At 35.8% G+C, this 21,897-nt stretch overlaps 1 protein-coding gene across 1 annotated transcript in view; it reads left to right on the top strand.

The window, feature by feature from the left end:
- The window catches only part of LOC107722800 (teneurin-4-like), a 243,647-nt gene that overhangs the window by 200,323 nt on the left and 21,427 nt on the right, over positions 1 to 21,897 (top strand). Inside the window, exons 27-29 of the mRNA XM_016531280.1 lie at positions 6,929 to 7,806; positions 13,020 to 13,192; positions 20,113 to 20,348. Coding sequence (XP_016386766.1) covers positions 6,929 to 7,806; positions 13,020 to 13,192; positions 20,113 to 20,348 — 1,287 coding nt within the window. The remainder of the gene's footprint in view (positions 1 to 6,928; positions 7,807 to 13,019; positions 13,193 to 20,112; positions 20,349 to 21,897) is intronic.

Genomic DNA, 21,897 nt, shown 5'->3' with positions numbered 1-21,897 from the left:
AGCAGGCTTGTTTCCTCCCTCTCACACACCGCCTGCCAATTCTCACCTAGATTCAACAAAAATATCATATTTTTTGGTGCCGGGTGCCGAGTTCATTAACGTAATGCTCTTTAGGTCCTGATATCTCAGCTTCCAATAAGCCCCCCTTGGTAGGTTCAATTCTGTGATGGCTTCATTCCTTTCCACTTACTATTCAGATCTTGCATTCAGAGCACACCTCGCATTATATTCCAAATTTGTTTGCCTTTCAGGCAGCGCAGGCACCCTGCAGGAGTGCTATGAATTTGAGAGTTGGCAGGAATATTCTCAGCTCTTCCATCGGTTTCGGGAATAAATATTCTCCTCATCCCCTGGTGCACGTAGAAATATGGTGATAACTGCACATTTGTGGAGGAATGGATATTTAAATGTCTTTTTATTTCTGTGATGGTTATTTTTGGTAAGCAATTCAGGGGTTTTTCACTGGGGTTCATCAAAATTCTGAATAAACACACACACACACACGCAGAATGATTTTCATACTCAATATTTTTGCCTTGTTTCCACTGCGAATTTTAAACATTCTTAAATCAAGATAAGATTACTCGAGGAGCAAAATTACTGTAAAATATTTAGTTCATTCCATTTTAATTGTACTTCCTCAAATTGAAATTAAAAAAATAATTATGAATGTGACTGACTCTTCTCTTAGCCCTGCCTTAAAACATTACTAAGCAATCCTACCTTAGCAACTGTTGCCATCCACCATTCCCTCAGTTTTTGGTCTTGTTTAGTGTACAGTAAGACTATAGAATATTGTGTTTGGGTTGTTTTCAACATAATATTATAGAATATTATCCAAAATAAGTAACATAACATAATAACAGTGACACAATGAACCTAGAGAGAATACAAGTTGTGTTTGTGCAAGATTTTTTTTTTTAAATACGTTTTTTTTTTTTTTTTTTTATTATGCTTACCAAGGCTGCATTTATTGGATACAAAATTACAGAAAAGCATTACTATAATATTATTGCAATTTAAAAGGACCGTTTTCTATTTGAATATATTTTAAAATGTACATTTATTTCTGTGATGGCAAAGTAGAATTTTCAGCCGTTTTCAGTGTCACATGATCCTTCAGAAATTATTCTAATATGCTGATTTGCTGTGGAAACCGTGACATGTTTTCAACATTTTTTTTCAGGATGATTTGATGCAAAGAAAGTTCAAAAGAACAACATTTCTTTGAAATTGATATTTTTTCTAACATTATAAAAGGCTGCACAGTCAATTTTGATGAATTTAATGCACCCTTGCTAAGTATCCATTTCTTCAAAAACAAAAATAGAGTAGTTGAGAGCTTGAGAATGTTATTAATTTACATATTGATTCAGGTCATTGTAGTGGCGATAGAAATTAAAGAGTTCAAGGTGGGTGGAGCTTAGCGAAAGGTCAATTCTGCATCCTGTTTGCTACCTCAGGAATTTGATTGGAATTTAAATGGTGCGAACATTATAAAAGGCTGCACAGTCAATTTTGATGAATTTAATGCACCCTTGCTAAGTATTCATTTCTTCAAAAACAAAAATAGAGTAGTTGAGAGCTTGAGAATGTTATTAATTTACATATTGATTCAGATCATTGTAGTGGCGATAGAAATTAAAGAGTTCAAAGTGGGCGGAGCTTAGCGAAAGGTCAATTCTGCATCCTGTTTGCTACCTCAGGAATTTGATTGGAATTTAAATGGTGCACAACCCTGTTATCTACAGCAACGGCTGCTCCAAAACCCCATGTCTTCAAACTAAGTGAGCGATTATTTTCCTTTTTATGACATCAATCAAAATTGATAAGAAACATCGGAGTAAGGACTGCATTTTGAAAAGGCTGTTTAAGATGCAAGCGTGCTTGCATGCTTTCGGACAAGGTCAAGCCTGCGTGTTCTCATTACGCGTGCTTGAGCGTATGTTGAAGGATTTAACGGCAGCTGTTCTAGTGTTGGATTTACGAGGGTGTGAGCCGTTTATTTTCTCTCTCACTCTGTTAGTGTGAAAGTGTGAGTAGACAGAGAAATAGAGATGCTACATCCTGTCTATCACTCTCAGAGGTATCAAATCCCAGCCCTCCCCACACACACACACAAATACACAGGCGTGCAACAGTGAAAAGGGACCCCTTTCAAACAGTGTCGCGTTCCGAACGTTGTTTAAGCGACATACACCGGTATTGCGGTATTTTAAAAATTCATATCATAACAAAAATAAACACCGGTATTCGGTATGAACCGGTATACCGCCCAGCACTACAGGCGTTGAATATTTAATCGCCACTGTTCAGAAGAAAATGGATTTGATAAAGAAAGAATTACCCTGATAGCACAAAAACATCAAGACATCTGTTCGTCGAGTGCGTTTTCATCTGGAAAATGTCTTTTTTTTTTTCATGCAATATGTTGCAAAAAGCCAAGGATTCAAGAATCAACATCCTTTCTGGTCCTGGAATAAAATTTCTAGTGATGAGTCGTCCTCTAATCATATCCTTAATGCTAAACCTACCCTAGAAATTGGATGGAAGTGACTGGTGGGTTAGAATGGTTGAATCCCTAACCCTGGACTTAACCCTAACTCTGAATCTGATTGGTTGGATCCTGTACCTAACCTTAAAATCTGATTGGTTATTGGCAGTGTTGTTCCAAGACCAAAAAAAAACAAAAAAAAAACTTGTCCTACTAAAGGAAATCACATTTAGCATAAAAAAAAAAAAAACTTTCCCAGAGGGGTTTTCAACAATATTCAGATGTTTAGAGTGCTTATTGTTTAGACCTGGGTTTTTCAAAGTGGTACAAGAAAAATTCAGAGAAAAAAAAGAAATATATATTCAGTTGATTTATAGTGAAAAATATTTATTGTGGAAAGATTGCTATTCAAATAGAAAGTTTGGATTAATAATGTTTTACAGTTATATATTTTGGGAAGGGCGTCATATCATATTATTATTATTAATTATTATTATTATATTTGGGGCTACTTGACATTAAAAACATTGAAAAGCCTTGGTTTAGACTCTGAGTTTGCCCTTTTTAAGGTTTTTATTAGATTTGTACACACATATTGCACTTAAAACCAAATGCAATGCTTTCCAGACAGTTCTCTTTCACTGGCGTCTCGATAAGGTCTCGGGCAACTTTTCTCGTTCCCTCAATGATTGGTTTAAATTGGCATCTGGTTTTGGTTAAAGCCCATCCCTCACCACCTCCACTTCTGCACTGCTCGCTCCACGATGAGTTTTATTATATTAATCCCTCTGCCGTGATAAAAGATCTCGATATCATGTCGTGTGTGTGTTGTAGGTTTCAGCTCGGGGGAGATATCACTGACCGATATCGAACAGAACACGGTGACTCAGTTAGACAGTGAGAGTCTTCTTTCTTCGGGTCTTACTGTGACTTAATCGTATCTTAAAATCAATGCGTGGTGCTACTTAAGCCATGGCAGTGGCTGTGGCCAATAGATTACTGCAGACCAACGTCCAGGAGGCAGTTTGATATAGATCAGCTTAGGGTGCGGGCATCATTTCCAGGAATGAGGGCAGAATGGTGTATTGAGTGCTATGTTTTATGTTGTTGAGGACTTATCGGACAGTCCAGGATCTTCGGGATACTGAGATCAACTATTATCTGGCTTACCCCTACTTTTTTAACAGTGTCTTGTTCCGCAGGGCCATTTCAATTTTGACGTTTTTTTTTTTTTTTTTAATTAATGCTGTGCTCTGATGTGTTTTGTTATCTGATGCATTCTGGTGCATTCATATTTATCTGGGTTTTTGTGTGCATGAAATACCAGAATGTATGAAAGTGCCTCCACTTTGGACATTTAATTTTATTTGATTTTGATTTTGATCAAATTTTTGATGTAATCAATTTTTGTTGTTGTTTTTCAATAAATGGTAAAAAATTAAATTTTTATATTTTTATTAAATTAGATTTTTTTTACTAGTTATTTGATTATACCACCAAAAGTCAAGACATTTACACAGGCTTGGATTAAAAAAAAATAATAATAATAATAATAATAAAAAAACGAATAACAGTATGCATACTGTTCATAGTCCGATGTATGAAAATGCCTTCACTTGAGACATTTTTGTTTTGTTTTGTAATAAAAAACTGAAAATTGTTGTTGTTGTTGTTGTTTTTTTGGACTAGTTATTTGATCATACCACCAAAAGTTGAGATATTTACACAGACTTGTAAAAATAAAAAATAAAAAACTTTTTTTTTTCCTGACAAGATTACTGTACTCTTGCAAAAATGAACATGCAGCATTATGATATCATATTGCATTATTATAGCATAATTCTGTTCTGAATTCTGAAATGTAAAATACTTTACTTATTGTTGCATTATGCATGCTCATATGCAGCTTCATGTTTCACAAATGCAGCTTTTAAGAAATATTAAGCACTATACTGTGTATTCTGTAGCCATCCACTCATGCAGAAATATTACCCATAAATCCTCACCCAGAGTTTTCCAGGTATTTTGAATTATCAAGTGGTATCAAGAAGTATTAAGTATTAATGCTAAATTATAATTTATAATTTGATATTAAGTGACTAAGTCTGTAAAATGAAGTTTGTAGCCTTTTTGTTTTTATCTGTTTGCTTGACTCTCTGATGAAAATGTCAGCATAATGTTTTTTTTGTTTAGTTTTTTTTTGTCTCTTCAATTATAAACAGTGACGTTTAGGAATATATTATGAGAAAGTCAGCAAACTTTGAAGGCAGATTTTAATGTACTACATTAGTCATGCTATTTACATAGTTGTTCTCACTTCTCCATTAAAACCATGTCCCAGTCGACGGCTCCAGATTAGTTTGCAACTTATATAATACTTTTAATATTAAGCTCAGCTTGGTAGCTTTTCATCTATTCTCAGAGTGCATTAAAAGCATCTGTTAATCAGCCAGCCTTGTTAGCATGCCAAGAACACTATTGAAATAAGACACTTCATATTCGGCCCCTTAGAGAGGGATTACGGTCCCCTAGTGAAGAGAGGGTCTGTGCAAATTCACCAGATTCAATCATTTCTATGTTAAAAGCCTGCTGCATTATTTTCAGAACAATAAGTCATAATTTAGGCGGCCAAGCAGGAGGCAGCGGGTCTTTTTTGTGTGTGTGAGTGTCTGTCTATCTTTGGTTGCACACTCTTATAATGACATTGTATTTCATCTTTTGAGAATAAAATTTCTCTTTCTCACACACACAGGCACTCATGATACAGCAATAGGTAGTGTAAGAGGGCTTTTTTGTGTGTGTGGGTGTGTGTGTGTGTGTGTGTGTGTGTGTGTGAGTGTGAGTGTGTGTGTGTGTGTGTGTGTGTGTGTTGTCATATTTGCTTTTCCATTAGTAATGTAATATCTGGCATTTTGGTTTTCACTTTCTCTGTAGAAAAAAAATGCAACACTCACTCTACAAACAGAAATGTAACTTTATTTCTTTAAAATAAGAGTTTCTGCCAACATCAAGTGTTTCTCAAGCAAATGGTGCATTACAAAGAACCTTTACAATAGGCAACAGATCCATGCCTCTATCAGATGGAGTAATTTAAAAAAAAGACATAAATCATAGTTTTAAATATATAAATATTTAATTGAAAAATGGGGGGAATACAGTTTTGAAATTAAACAAATTTGCTATTGTTATACACAAAAGTATAGAATAATAATAATAATAAAACACTCATCAATATTATTAAAACATGCCATGATGAGTACTTAATCAAGAAATACATTATGCCATGTTTTATTGATATGATTAAAAATAATAATAATAAAAATGTGCCATTAAGAGGACATCGAGAGGATGATTTTAGCAATGTATTATAAGCTATATATAATTGGCAAATATTTTTGAATTGAAAATTGTGATCTTTTTTTTAAATTCAGTCTTTTGTGTATGCCAAGCAAATATTGAGTAAAAAATTTTTTAATTCAATATTGTTGCAGTTAAAATTGTTTTATCTTGATTTATGTGATTTATTTAAGTGTGATTTAAGTTTTTTTAAGCTACTTCTTGCTTATTGTAAAGGTTCTTTTAAATATTCTGTTTGCCTGTGAATCTCTTGACTGATGTCTGATGAAGACCTTGAAGTTGGCAGAAACGTCATTGTTTAAAAAGAAATAGTTAAATTTATGTTTATGTTTGAACTTTTTTCTAGAGTTGGGATTTTGAATATTTATTTATTGATTGATTTTTTAGTTGAGTTGAGTTGAGCCTTCTCTACAGTTGGTTGAGCACCTGCTTTTCAGTTTTGGTTTTCACTTTTTTTCCTGTGACAAATATATTTTCAAACCTAACAAATAAAATATATTCTTAAAGGGGTCATATGATGCTTTTTTAAAGATCATTATTTTGTGTATTTGGTGTAACAGAATATGTTGACATGCTTTAATGTTCAAAAAACACATTATTTTTCAAATACTGTACATTATTGTAAGTCCTCTATGCCCCGCCTCTCTCAAACGCTTCGTTTTCTACAAAGTCCCTCCTTCCGACAAGCACAGTCTGCTCTGATTGGCCAGCTGACCCAGTGCATTGTGATTGGCCGAACACCACAAGCACTCGTCGGAAATGTAACGCCCCTTACCATAATCGCGAGCTTCATCTTTCAAAATAAATGTAAAGACAGAGCCTGAAAGGGGAACAGAGTCTCGTGACAGACACAGTGATGAAGCTGGTATGTGTTTGTGATGTGTCTCTCTCTCTCTCTCTCTCTCGCGCGCGCGCACACACACACCTCGCTCTCTCTCTCTCTCGCTGCAACTTCAGGGATCTTATCTATGAACAATCAGCTTGTAACACTCCAAAGAGAAAGGAAAACTTGAAATCGCATCATATGACCCCTTTAATGTTGCTTTATAACAGTGTATTTTCCCCTCTCTCCTATAGGTGCGTTTAGAGTGGCCCACTGATCTGGCCGTGAGCCCGATGGACAATTCGCTTTATGTTCTGGACAACAACGTAGTCCTGCAGATCTCAGAGAACCATCAAGTGAGGATAGTAGCGGGAAGGCCAATGCACTGCCAGGTGCCCGGCCTGGATCACTTCCTCGTCAGCAAAATCGCCATCCACGCCACCTTGGAATCCGCCAATGCTCTTGCCGTCTCCCACAACGGCTTGCTTTACATCTCTGAGTCGGACGAGAAGAAGATCAACCGTGTCCGACAGGTCTCAACAAATGGAGAGATCTCTCTGGTCGCTGGTGCCCCCAGTGGCTGCGACTGCAAGAATGACGCTAACTGCGACTGCTACTCGGGCGACGACGGCTACGCCAAAGACGCCAAGCTAAACGCGCCCTCCTCATTAGCGGTTTCACCCGATGGAGAACTCTTCATCGCTGACCTGGGAAACATACGCATCCGATATGTCAGGAGGAACAAAGCGTTCCTCAACCCTCTCAACATGTTTGAGGTTCCCTCGCCAATTGACGACGAGCTCTATCTGTTTAACGTGAACGGGAGTCACATCTACACTCAGAGTCTGACCACTGGAGACTACCTGTACAACTTGACCTACTCTGGTGAAGGTGACCTGAGCAGCATCACGGATAAGAATAAGAACAAAGTGACCATTCGTAGAGACACAACGGGATTGCCGCTCTGGCTGATGGGTCCCGATGGCCAGACGTTCTGGTTCACTATTGGAACTAATAATGCGCTGAAGAGTGTTGCTGCGCAGGGTCAAGAGATTGCCATGATGACTTATCATGGAAGCTCAGGTCTGCTGGCCACAAAAAGCAATGAAGACGGATGGACTACCTTCTATGAGTGAGTATGCTTTCTACTTTCTGTTTACTGTTTTCTATACTAAAGGCTAAAAACCTTTCCATGGCGCATCAAGTGTAGAATCCAAACGGTATGCTAATTGTAAATCATCTTTGACGATAGTGGTCCTGACAGAAATGCATCATACTGCAAAGTTTTTTTTGCACAAGATTTAACTCGTGCAAAATGTAACATTTGTGTGAAGCATTTATAATGTTCATTTTTAATATTAATAATAAGGTTTGTATATACACAAATAAAATGAATACATTTACAGTATATATTTGTATATGATGTACTTACATAATCCTAAAAATAATTTATTTACATTATTATATATTATTAGAATGTATATATTATTATATAGAAGTATATATAATGTATTGTTTATATTTAACATTATTATTTAGTTTTTTAAACTTGTAATGCAATTACAATACATATAATACACAAATAAAATGTATACATTTAAAATCAAACATTTATATGATGTAAATGTTGATAAGCTTATATAATCTTAAAATTTATTTGTTATATTATTAAAATGATATATCAATAATTATTTTTTATTATATATTTGACTTAAAATTGTAATATTAGAGAATATACACTATGTAATATAATATTATATAATTATTATATTATATTTATTATATTATATTATTTAACAGTCATATTTAGATTTTTTTAATTATACATGTGTACATGTATGTATGTATATATATGTGTGTGTGTGTGTGTGTGTGTGAATGTTGATAATATTACATAATCTTAAATAATAATTATATTAATATTGTTGTCATTGTTGTTTTTGTTATATAATTGTTTTATTTTAGTTTAATATTTAATATTACAGTAAAATGCTTTTCAGTGCCCACAATATCACAATCTTTTTATACTTATTTAAGCTATATCTTAAAACGACAAATCAGTTTTTGGCTGCATATAGAGTTTCACATTCATCACTATGTACTACAGCGCTGCTTCACTCAACTATTGGAAGCTAAATTTACTCTTGCTCAGCGTACATTGCAAAGGTCTTGGTTGGCTGTGGGTCATGTTACTGTAGATACAGTCAAGAGTTCACGAGGTCTCTGTGGTTTATTGGACTTCAGTCATCTGCTGTAAGGTAATTGGTTTCAAGAGTATCTCAGACAGTGTTGTTTTTAGAGTTCCTGCTTCCGTAGTTCAGGCGCTCATTTTCTTTTCACATTTACAGAATCTAACCTTTAATATTTATTTTGATTATATGAATAAAAATACAAAAAAGTTAAATATTTATGTTATGTACACCTGAATATAAATTGGTCGGTGTCAGCCATTGTTCAGTTCCATTTGTGTTTTTACCCATGGTGTGTGTATAAGGCTGAATTCTGGTTTTCAGTCAGTTATAATTGGTTCTGCATGTAACTCTAGGTAGTCAGTGGTGGCACAGGCCCGCCTGCTAATTCCCACTAGCTTATGAAAGACAACAGCTACAGTATTTGTGTAAGTTTTCTATTTTATTCCAATTACAAATTAAAATTTTAGTTTTGCCTGCAGGCCCACTCATTTTTCAGAGTCCCACCCAAACAGTAAATCCATCCTAAACCCCTGTAACTGATTACAGATTAACTCAAATGTAAACCTTTTTCTAGAGAAAATTATTTTGGCCCTCAGTCTGTATAACAGAAGAGAAAATGTGTTTGTGTTAATACTTCTGTAGCATATTCATTAGCATATTACTTTCATGTGACCTTGACTGTAGACAAAACTAATTTAAAACTACTTCACACACATTTATTGCGTGTACTGTTTATTTTAATGTGCAAATCCTGCATATTTGATAAGCAACAGTAAATGGTTGTAGATAACCAACTGTAAGTGGCATTGCCTCAAGGGTTCAAGAAAGTTCAGTTTTCCGTCCTTTGTTTCAGTCCCATGCTGTCATATCATTTATTTAATCCCCCTTTGACAATGAACAAATGGCAGGCAAAGTACATTTACTCAATAATTGCAATTAGTGAGAGAGAAAAAACAATAATTAACATCAGGAATAGTTGCTCTGTTGTTGTTTTTTTCCTTCCTTAGCAATTAGATCTGTCCATTCCCTCAGGCAACATGAGGTCGTCTTTTGTGATAAAGAAAGCTTGATTGTTATTTTTCCTTATTTTTATTATTATTTATTGTTTTTCTTTAAGTTGTAATTAGATATTTTATTTTGCAATCACTGTTATCCTGCACTAGAACAGAGCAGCCTAAACAATTTATTTGCACACTGCAAAGTATGGCACGCGCGGTTTATCATCTCTGCCACCTGAATTCATTAAGTCCCTGTGAAGCGTGTTCTTCTGCGGACGTTACAACGAGCAGGACTCGTGCATAAACTATATGACGAGTAGCACAAGCATTACAAAGACATCTGCTACGATGTCCAATTATTCAGCTCTGGAGGAAACATGTTATTGTGTATACTGAGAGAATGTTCTGTGAAACAAGTTCCGTTTGTAAATATATTGAATTCATATTTCTATGAGTTTCAATTCAGTTTTTTAATTTTGGAACATATGCATGTTTCCACTCAATTAAACAGCATTTGCAGTTATACATGTCAGAGCTACCTTAAAGGATTTGTTCACCTTAAAAAAAAAATAAATAAAAAAAAAAGTTGTGTCGATATTTTTTTCACCCTCAAAAACCTGCATGATTGTCCTATTGTAACAGAGACGCTGGAGTTTGGTTAGAATCCATGAGCGGAAGTTTAAAGGTCAAGGCTTTAAACAGATGTCGATAATCAGGCAGAGGGTCAAAGTCTGAGAAGCAAGCAGATCGTTCGTCATACACAGGGGCAGAAGCAGAGACAATAGTGGAAAGGCAGGCAATGAGTCCCGGGGGTTAAGACGCTTGGCACTCTTTCTTTATATATTCAAGATTCTTATGGTCTGTAATCACTTGGAATGGATGAAGAGCTCCCTCAAGCCAGTGACACCGCTCTTCTATCGCTGCTTTCATGGAGAGTAGTTCCTTATTTCCAACATCATAGTTGCGCTCAGCGGAAGCAGAGGGAGTGGAGCACGGTCAGTACTCGGGCGAGGGCTCCCTCTGCTGGCTTGGCGTTACACCTATATAGAACACAAAAGGAGAAATATTGAAAAATGCACTGGTTGCTCTTTTCCATCAATTTCAATGAATAGACAATGAGGCCTTTAGGAATATTTTTAAATAGCTTTATTATAATCACTGAACTTTCACCAAAAATGCAATTCTTAGTTTAATAATTTTATATATAAATGTAAAATTATTATGATTACATATTACTACATATCAAAAGTGACAGTATTGATGTTGTATGTATAATGTTTAAAAAGAGATTTCTATTTCAAATAAATGCTGCTAATTTGAACTTTAATCATTAAAGAATCCTGAAAAAATGTATCTTGGTTTACACAAAAATATTAAACAGCACAACTGTTTTCAACATTGATAATAATAAGAAATGTTTTTTTGATTACCAAATCAGCATATTAGAATGATTCCGAAAGATCGTGTGACACTGAAGACTGGAGTAATGATGCAGAAAATTCAGCTTTGCATCACAGAAATAAATTACATTTTAAAATATATTAGAAAATAGAAAACATTATTTTCATTTGGAACCATATTTCACAATATTACTGTTTTTACTGTATAATTGATCAAATACATGCAGCATAAGAGACTTCTTTCAAAAACATAAAATCTTAGTACAGTAGAAATCTCTTAGTAGTACATCTCGACCAATAGTCCAATCCCAGGGTGCTTTGAGGCGGTCAGTTTGCAATGACTACAATAGACTGCTGCTCTAAATGGAGATGTTTGGTCACCAAGATGAATCAGTCTGCACTTACTCCACACTCGGCCTGCTGAGAGAGTGCTCACGTGGAGGCTGACAAATAAAAAATATAGGGAGGAAAGGAACAAAGTAGAAGAAGAAAACAGGATCATTTAGTTCGCTTGCCAAAGAACAGAACAAAACCGTTGTGGGTCGACTGCAGTCATTCACTCCTCTATTTAGTTGCCAGCCTCCATCCTCCTTTCTTTGCCTCTTGAAAAAAAGGAAAAGCAAAAATGATACGATGAGAAAAGTTTTGGATGGGGAATAAAGAGGCTGATAAGAAACATACTGTATTACCAAGCTTTTGGCTTTCACCTCTTTATTACTTCTACAAATGAAATGGAGGAGACACATTTTGTTCTCTATATACAGAGATTTTTCTTTAGCGTGTAGAGCCTGTGAAGTTGGGACGTGGTTTAGATGGTCCAAGCACCTTTGTGGTAAAAAGGAAATCTTAGATTTTAATCCCAAGGATATTGCATGAAAGTCATAGAAAATAAAAATATCTCCAGCAAATCAAATTTGTTTGTACAATATTAGCTTTGAAGATCTTAGTGTTTCTTGGTTTCACTTTTAGTTGGATCTGTCTGCAAGAGTACTACTCAGTTCTTTCTCCCAGTGAAATTGTCATATTGCATTATATTTTCAGAACCAGCAATTTCAGATTACCAATGAATTTGACGCTGTACAGCTGCGTTGAAGCTCAAACTAGCCGTGTTCTTAAGGGATAATTCACGCAAAAAAATGACATTTCTGTCATTTTCTCACCCTCACAGCTTTCCAAACTTTGACTTTCTTTCTTCTGTGGAACACAAAAGAAGACTCTTGTAGAACAAATTGGGAGCCAAACAGTTCTTTCTCAAAATATCATCTTTTGTTTTTCACAGAAGAAAGAAAGTCATGAAGGTTTGGAACGACAGAAGGGCTAGAAAATAATGATTTTCATTTAAGTCTAAGCACTCAACTTCACAAGCCACGAGGGCCACATTCAAATACAAGAAGCCTGTTGGGAAAATTGAGCCTTTAGAAGAAGTTCTTACAAATAAGGTCAGTTTTGTTTCAAAAATTGAAGTTGAAGTGTTATTTTTGTGCTTCTTGTGTAAGCATACCGAAGTTGAAAAATAATTATGTCTGCCACAGTGGTAAACAGTTCCAAAAATCAAGAAAGGACCTTATACCTTTCTCCGTTATCGTCCAAAATATATCGTTTTGTGACACAGTTGTATTTTTTCATTGGCCGTTCTCTTGCTTGTACAACTCACTTTGACTATCCAGACCTGCATTTGATTGAAATCCACACTTGGTCTCATTAAAGACGAATCGAGCCATTTTTTTTCACACTCTGTTCTCTCCATCTCCACAGGTATGACAGCTATGGGCGGCTGACTAACGTGACCTACCCCACGGGCAGGGTGAGCAGTTACTGCACTGATTCGGACAGTACTGTGTGGGTGCAAACAGAGGGTTCCAACAAAGAGGACATCACGGTCACCACCAACCTCTCGGCCTCAGGAACCTTCTACACACTCATGCAGGGTAAGAATATCTGCAAAGTCCTTATTGAACACATCCTAGGGGACAACACTTAGCCTAGACATTATAAATGCAGTACATGTAAAGGGTTAGTTCAAAAAAATGAAATTTTGCCATCATTTATGTCATTCCAAACCTTTATGATGTGACCACCCATGGTAAGCTCCAAAAATGAGAAAAATCATAATGAGAGTAGTTAATATGACTTGTACTTTATATGTCAAGGCAACTGAATCCATTCAGTGACTGCTAACTGAAGAACTGCTGTGAATGAATCATTAAAGGTGGGGTAAGCGATTTTTCAAAAACGCTTTAGAAAACTGATTCGGGCCGACTAGCAAAACAAACTTGTAGCCAATCAGCAGTAAGGGGCGTGTCTACTCATGATGTTGAGGAGAGAGCGTTCAGTGCACAGGACAGAGATTAGCCGAGCCGAGCGACAGAAAGATAGAGATGGCGGATAAAAAACAAAAGAGGAAAACGTCTGCGGAACAAAAGAAGGCTTAAGGCAAGAAGTAGGACCCGTGTAAATATCGGATCAGCTTTCCAGCGCTGGAGAGAACTCAAGAAGCGGAAGGCCTGCGATCGGACGGCGAGGTTGCTTTGTTTCTTCTCGATAGGTGAGTAACACCGTGTCTGCGCCGCAACAGCTAAAGTCTGTCTAATACACTGGACGCGACAAAGCGACCGTTGAAAATCATTTGAAATTTGTGTCAATACATCATGAATAGAATGCAGTTTTCTGTCGGGGATTTGTCCATTTCAAATGTCAACATTGGCTACCAGAAATCGCTTACCCCACCTTTAAGTAAATGAATTGAACTCAAGAACCGGATTAAAGTATGAACTGTAGTTTTAAACTTGTTCTTTTTAATTAATAATTTGTTCGTGTTCACAAATCAGACTGTATGATTTGTGCATGAGTCAAAGTAATCTGTTTCTCAAGCTCGCTTACTCTGAATCGAATGATTCAGTCATAATCGTACATGAGTCAACAGCTTAGTAGAGGGGAAGATTATTAGTGAATAATGAATTAGTGAATAATGATTTTACTATTCAGCAAGGATCAATTCAATTCACTAAAATTACAGTAAAGACATCTGTAGTGTTATAAGTTATAATCTGTAATGTTAGTAAAACTGTATGTGTGTGTTTTTTTTTAAAGTCTGATAATAGAGATCCAGAAAGTTAAAAAAGTTAACGGAGAAAAGTTGGCAATAGAATTAAATTTAATCTGGCAAATGTCAGACATATTAGGAATTATTTAACCACTGAGGCTTCAAAGTTATATGTTAATGCTATGATTTTTTCACATATGAACTACTGCCTCACCAGTTGGACACAGACAGGTGTGACTACTTTACAACCAATAGAAAGACTCTATAAGCAGGCTTTGAAAAGATTGGATAAAAGGTCTAATTTATATCATCACTGTAAAATCTTAACAAAATATGGTCTTTTAAACTGGGAAAATATGATTAAATTTGTAGATATTTTACTTGTGTATAACATTATGGGGGGGGTATGGCCCCCCTTCCACATAATGAATTTATTACACAAAATTTGAATTCTTCTATTAGAGCCACTACTAGAGGGGACTGTATAATACCACATAGAAGAAGTGCTTTTGGGCAGTCAGCATTTTCCTATAGCAGCACATACCTGGAATACTATACCTATAGAACTAAGAAAGATTACATATTTTGCTTCTTTTTCTGAATCGATAAAAGGGTAGTGGTTGGATAATCAAACATGTCTTCGTAATTTGAAGTAGTGGTTTCTTGCTTGCTTCTGGTTTTTATATTTAAAGTCTTTTGTGTTTGTGACTATGTTTGTTCTTTCTTCTTATGTTTTATGTTCTTGTGGACTTTGGTTTTTACCATCAACCTGCCAGGGACTGCAGATGAAAATTAGCCTGTATGGCACATTTACATGATGGACTTGAGTGCTCATGTTAATTAATGTGCATTGTCCATTTTAAAATAAAGAATAAAGAAAAAGAATAAAAAATCTCTTTCAAATAAATGCAGCTTTTTAAACTAAAAAGCTTTAAAAAAAAATTAAAAAAATATCGAAGAAGAGTGTTTGTTTTTGCTTTGTAATAAGAGTTCGGCACAAACGCGATTCATTCACTTGGTGAGCATAACCGTTTTTACAGCTCTGTGACACAACCCGTCAAAAGGCTTATATAAACGCCACAGAATAAGCCTTAAAAGTTCTCAGAGGTGCAACAGCGCGTTCATATATATGTTTTCGATGCAGAGTGCAAATGGCTGTGCATTTATTTGTGTTTTTAACTCGATGGGAGCGAAATGAAACTGTCAGAACGCTAAGCTGTGTGTGTGTTGTCTGTCTCCCCTCTTCCCCCTCCTCTGCTCCGCTGCGCACCACGCCCACTTTTTTAGCATTTTTTTAAAACTGTGGTGAGAATTAACCAGTGCTGAAACGGAGGGTTTCATGACCCTCTAAGAACTCTGAAATGGATTTCAAAACTGTCCTGGAGCAGCCCAACACTGTCTCCCTCATCTAACACACCCGATTCAACTCGTCAGCTCATTAATAGAGACTTTAAGACCTGAAGTGGGTCAGAAAAGGTAAAGAGAATTGAGAGAAAATACGATGCGTGTCAGATCCGTGTCATGTTCAGCAGCGGCAGCTCTTAAAGAAACAGCACCCAAAATAACCTATTAACCAGCTGCTGTCTGTTCATCAAAGAACAAAAGAAAAAAGAGGAAATCAATCAATTTTATAGCTTTAAGGATCGCGATTAAGTTCAGAAAAACATGCGATTAATTGGTAAAAAAAAATTTAATCGATTGACAGCACTAATATATATATATGAAGAGTTTATTTGCAAAAACCGACTCCAAAGAGAAAGGAAAAATTGAAAACGCATCATATGACCCCTTTAAGTAATAATAACTTAAACAAATACAGGTAATTTACAAAATTAAAGTTCATTGAAAGTATGGTTTTTTTTACATATTAAAGGTTTGTTTTATAGCAAAAGCAGATAACTCCAAAAGTCGTTTTTTTGCAAAAGCAGATAACTCCACATTTCATGTTTTAGAGTTTAAAAAAAAACTCGTTAAATTTTTGTAATCTCCTCAGATGACAATGTAGATGCCTGACAAACGTTGTTGTTGTTGTGATCATAAACTGTATGGATGTGATTACACGCAATACACGGAGCTTTTCCCTCACCATTGTAACGCGCTGCTTTTGCAGGTTCCGTGAAAACGTTTCAGCTTTTATTTTCCTTTTTCGCCCTGAAGAAGATATCACAGGTTCATCAAGTTCGTCGAAATTATCCATCCTCGATCACTTTTAGTCAGCTTTGACGAAACTCCTCTCAGCTAGCACGTCTTGTCAAAGTGAAAGTAGCCTTGTCACCTGACCTGAATACAGCGCGCTGATTCGCTAAAATGGACTTATCGGCTTCTGTTCAAAAACAACAAGGGCGCTTGTCGGCTTCTGCAGTAAAACGTGAACTCGCGATGCCTTGAAAGTGGACAAAACCAGCTTTTTTGACAAAACGTGTTTAGGGTTCAGATCGCGCTATATGTGGAGAATAATGCACATTTTTTTAAAGTGGTATTTATCGGTTTTTGCAAATGAACTCTTCACAACCATTTTTAACTAATAAGAATACAGTAAGAAGAAATGTTTCTTGAGTGCCAAATTACCATATTAGAATAATTTCTAAAGGAAATATATATTTACTATATTAGTATTTTAGACTGTATTTTTGGTCAAATAAATGCAGCTTTGGTGAGCAAAAGAGACTTCTTTCAAAAACACAAAATTTTGAAGTATATATTTCTGTCTGAATGGCTTTAGAAAACTTGTAGCATATAAGAAACTTTTCATGGTCATATTTGGTCACTAAGAAAGGTTGTTGAAGATTCTTCCAAATATCATATTAAACAAAATATCACATTAAGAAAGTTGTACAAGTTTGGAAATGACATGAGGGTGAGTAAATAAAGGAAAGAAAGGAACAGGTTGCACAAAAGTAATTACTGCCTTTGTTCTCTTATACACTACAAACGTAGTAGCTATAGATAAAGTAAAATAACTGTGAGGCCAAATTGATGTTTGTGGGAAGCAAACAAGCCTCTTCTCTGTGAAATCAATAAAGGCATGAGTGTTTGTATTTTCTCTAAAAATCGCAAGCCCGCCCACTCATGAAGACATGAAGTCCAGATTGATTTCCTGTCCACTACTTCTGTTTGTTCCAGCCTCCCCTTTTTACCAAGCTCCTGCTTTTCCTGTCCGTCTTAGAAAACCAAATCTTAATCAATTTAGCCCTCGAGACAGAGGGGTGTGGTAGGGGTCAGGGGCCGCCTTCCTAGCTTGTGATTTTCCTTGCATACTTTGGCATTTCGATATCCTGGTTTTCACCTAACCAAGCTCTCCATTGATTCCCAATAAATAGCTTTGAACTCTCCGTGCCCTGCTCTATTTCCTCAGAAACTGTAAAGATTTGTTGGCGCTCCTGTGAGCGTTTGATTTGAAGGGCTGTCCTCCTCCCCTGGGCTTCAATTGGTTTACTGAAGACTGCGTCTGAGAGAAGATGTAGAGGACGTAAAGTTCTGCTGGCGTTCTTATCCTAGATTTAACTAATGGTCACCTAAGCATGGTGACCTTGTCCTGGACATCTGCTGGAGAGAGAGAAAGAGGGCGCCCTGCCAAACGCTTTGCTGCTAATTAATTCACTATTGTCTGCTTTGTAAACGGAAACCAGTTTGGCTCTAGCTCCAACACAGAGTTTCGCGCACGCAATCTGGATATACATTTCTCAGAGGTGGTGACCTTGTGCTGTTTATTGACTTTCCAAGGTTGTGTGAGTGTGTGTTCGATTTCCAGGTCATTCAGTCTGAGGTTTTTTTCAGGGCACCAATATTATTTACCTGAATAAGGTATCAAACGATCTACATGCTGACCACGAGCTGTTTATGAATTTGACATTGATATGATCCAGTTCATGCTAAACTCAACTCACTCATCTACAAAAACAATATAAAGAGGACAACATGGACAACTCATGGAAAAATACGGCTTTAAGAATGGAAGTCCCACCTTTCAATTAAAAACAGCCAATGAGGGTTTTTGTTGAGTGATTTGTAAAAAAGGCGCTAAATGTATGATGCCATATTATTTCAGGTTTTTATGGAAGCCTCTTTCTGCTTCAGAGTAAAAAAATCTGAGTTTAAAATAGAAATAAAGTCTCATTGTGAGATATAAATTTGTAGTTACAAAATATAAAGTCACATTGCAAGATATGAAGCTACAGCTACTAGAAACAAAGTAACAATTATAAGATGTAAACTATTTGTCGCAATGGGACTTATATTTTGAGATATAAATTTGCAATTGCAAGATATAGTCACATTGCAAGATATGAAGTTGCAACTGCTAGAGACTTAGTCACAATTATGAGATATAGTCAAATTGTGAAAAATTTGTTTATGAGAAATAGTCACATTTTTAAGTGAGATATAAATTTGTAATTATGAAATATTAAGTCACATTGTGAAATACAAAAGTTGCAACTGAAACAAAGTTCCCAGATAGCACACGTATGTCTGCAAGATCTGTTCTTCATCTGAAAAGCATCTGATAGACATATTTAAGATGTCAATTTTACATACATTCTAAATCATAAACATCTTAAAGACATCTTCTAAACATCTATTTGACATCTGATAGGAAACGTCATATTGACATATTGCAGATGAGCAAACACTCTAAAAAATATGTCTTGTAGATGTAAATGCAGATGTCAGATAGACGTCTTTGTGATGTACGTGTGCTATCAGGGTTGCAATTACGAGATATAAAATCATATTGTGACAAAATTGTGTTTACGAGAAGTATCACAATTGTCGCAATTACTTTTATATGTGTATTTTTATACTCTAACATATACACAGACTTGACAGATTTGACATGTAAGTTTAACAAACACTTGAAATTTTGTGATATTCTGTTACACCAAATACACAAAATAATGATCTTTAAAATAGCATCATATGACCCCTTTAATAAAGTAGATGTACTGTAGGTGCAGGTAGAAATTAGCTGCCCAATGGCAATAGCAAGATGGCTGCCGAGTGAACTGTTTAGCTGTAAAATGACTGTTTTCTATCACAAACCAGTCAATCAAGCTTTCACTGTAGTTTATTTAAAAATGTTATTCAATTCATTTTTAACAAGGAATGATAGTGTCCTCTACCACCCAAGGCTACATGTTAGCTTCACATGCTAGCTTGTTTATATGGCTGCTGTCTGCACTGCTTTTGCTGAGTAATTAATTCCTTTTGACTGGTAATGAGAGTGTCATCAAAGCATTCACTGACATTTTCTCATTGGGAACGTCGTTCTTGTTAACTGTCTCTCTCTTGTTCCCTCCCATTCACTGTCTTCAGTCTTTATTTCTCTCAGGTTCAGCCCCCTTTTTCTATATCTTCCTTGTCCCTTCAAAGCACTTAGCCAGACCACCTGGGGACAGAGACAGACAGTTTCAGATTTAGTTGCATCTCAGTTGCCACAGGCAGGCGCCTTCAGCTATGATAGCTTTCTGCCTCTCTTTCGGTTTTCCGAAGGCAACTCAAAGACTAACTAGGCTTTGAATCATCCCTTTGTTTCACTGTCTGTCTGGTCTTGTTCAACAAATAAGAGTGGTGTCATACATTTGACTGCAATTTTGAGAGAAATGCAGCATGTAACCAATAAAGGGTGGATAGTAGTCATAGTCTAAAATTCTGTCCGCATTTACTGATACTTACATTGAATAAGTAAGTAAATGATAACAAATTTTTCATTTATGTGAACTATTTTTTAACACAGAATGTTGGGTAATCATTCCACAAAGTTTTTTGCAATATACATGAGACTAGTTTTTTGTCTTCAAATCGTAGATCAAGTCAAAAACAGTTACTACATTGGTCTGGATGGCTCCTTGCGTCTGGTATTGGCCAATGGCATGGAAGTGTCTCTTTACACGGAGCCTCACCTGCTGTCAGGAACAGTCAACCCAACCATAAGCAAGAGAAATATCACTCTGCCAATCGACAATGGACTCAACCTGGTGGAATGGAGACAACGGAAAGAACAGGCACGAGGACAGGTCACAGTGTATGGACGCAGACTCAGGGTAAGAACATCACCAAGTTTTATTTTCACATTTAATAATACTACTACATTTGAGTTTTGTACTCTTACATGAATTTCAGAGTCTTGATTATTTCTAAAAAAGCTGGCAGTTCTGTGTTGTTATTGGAAAAGGTGGTAAAACCATAGAAGATTTTTTTTTTTTTTTATCAAGACCACATAGCCATTTTAGCTCAGATGTTACTAGAGAGCATGTGGAAGTATTTTAGACACATTTAAGAAATAATTATGAGAGCTATGAAGCCTACTAGCAGCACATCCAAGGCCAAATTGTCAGAAATTAATTCAAAAGCTACTATTTATGCTGTTGATAAGCTGTTTATTCATTTGGAAAATGCTTTTATCCCAAGCAATTTACAGAAAAAATTATAAATTAATAAATATATCTAATCTTGTAAGTTGTGTTTCTGATTATGATCTAATGTCACAAAATTCAGAAAGAATCCTATAGAAAACACCTTGAATCTGAAAAAAAAAACTGTGAAATTGAAATGTATGCAGTTACGTTGTCGGTGTAATTTGAAAGTACTGTGAAGTTTGATTGACTTTAAGTGGTTCATATTTTATATTGTTTTGTATTATTCATTTATGATTTTTTAATTAAATAATAAATATCAGTAACAATAATTTACATCACATTATTTTTGTTGAAATACTTTTAAAACTACGATGAATTATTCATTATTCATTATTCATATTGCCTAATCTTTGCATTTTGCATTTGTATTTTATTTTTATTCATCAAATAGAAATTCTCATTGTGTTTTGTGACACTTACTGTACAACCTACCTGTCATCAGAACCTCACATAGTCAGGTAATTGTGCACAGACCCTAGCGTTGCCTCAACGTTGTCATCTGCTCATCCTGAGTTAATTTTACACAGGCACAGTTCCATACCTTGCAGTCACACCTCTACATAGCAGCTCATCTGAGCATCAAGGCCCCTGTACTTGGAGTAATTGCATCCTGATTATAATCTCTATTGCTTCTTCTCATCAGTCTCATAGTCACACGCTGTGCCTGTCTTTTAGACTGATCACTCTTATTATGGCTGCCCCATAGAGTCTGGCCAGGCCATATTGGTCAAGTAGCTTCCTCCCAAGGTCAGCATGTGCATGTAAGCGTGTGTGTGTGTGTGTGTGTGTGTCTGTGTCTCAGTGGTCTATCCATCATTCAGCAGCTCTCTGACCCTGAGGGCTGAGGTCAGGGTTTACTCTCTCATGATCTTTAAAACCCTGAGGGTTTCCTCAGACAGCACCTGATATCTTCATAATTCTTGTGCAACCAGTAATGGGACCACCTCACAGCTTTTGCAAGATGATATATGTGGATATATACCATCTACCACTACCATTTAAAACTTTTGGGGTCAGTAATTATTTTTTGTTAATCATTTTGTCCTTTTTTTCGGCAAGGATGCATTAATTTGATCAAAAGTAATAATAAAGATTTCTATTAAAATATTTCTATTTCAAATTGCAATTATGTTTTGTATAAAATATAGAACTTCTATTCCTATTCACATATATA

Source organism: Sinocyclocheilus rhinocerous, unplaced genomic scaffold, assembly GCF_001515625.1.
Source record: "Sinocyclocheilus rhinocerous isolate Xijiao unplaced genomic scaffold, SAMN03320098_v1.1 scaffold1445, whole genome shotgun sequence".
NCBI classification, from domain to species: domain Eukaryota; kingdom Metazoa; phylum Chordata; class Actinopteri; order Cypriniformes; family Cyprinidae; genus Sinocyclocheilus; species Sinocyclocheilus rhinocerous.
Note: the sequence above shows the minus strand (reverse complement) of the source record. Positions and strands in the feature narration are given on the sequence as shown.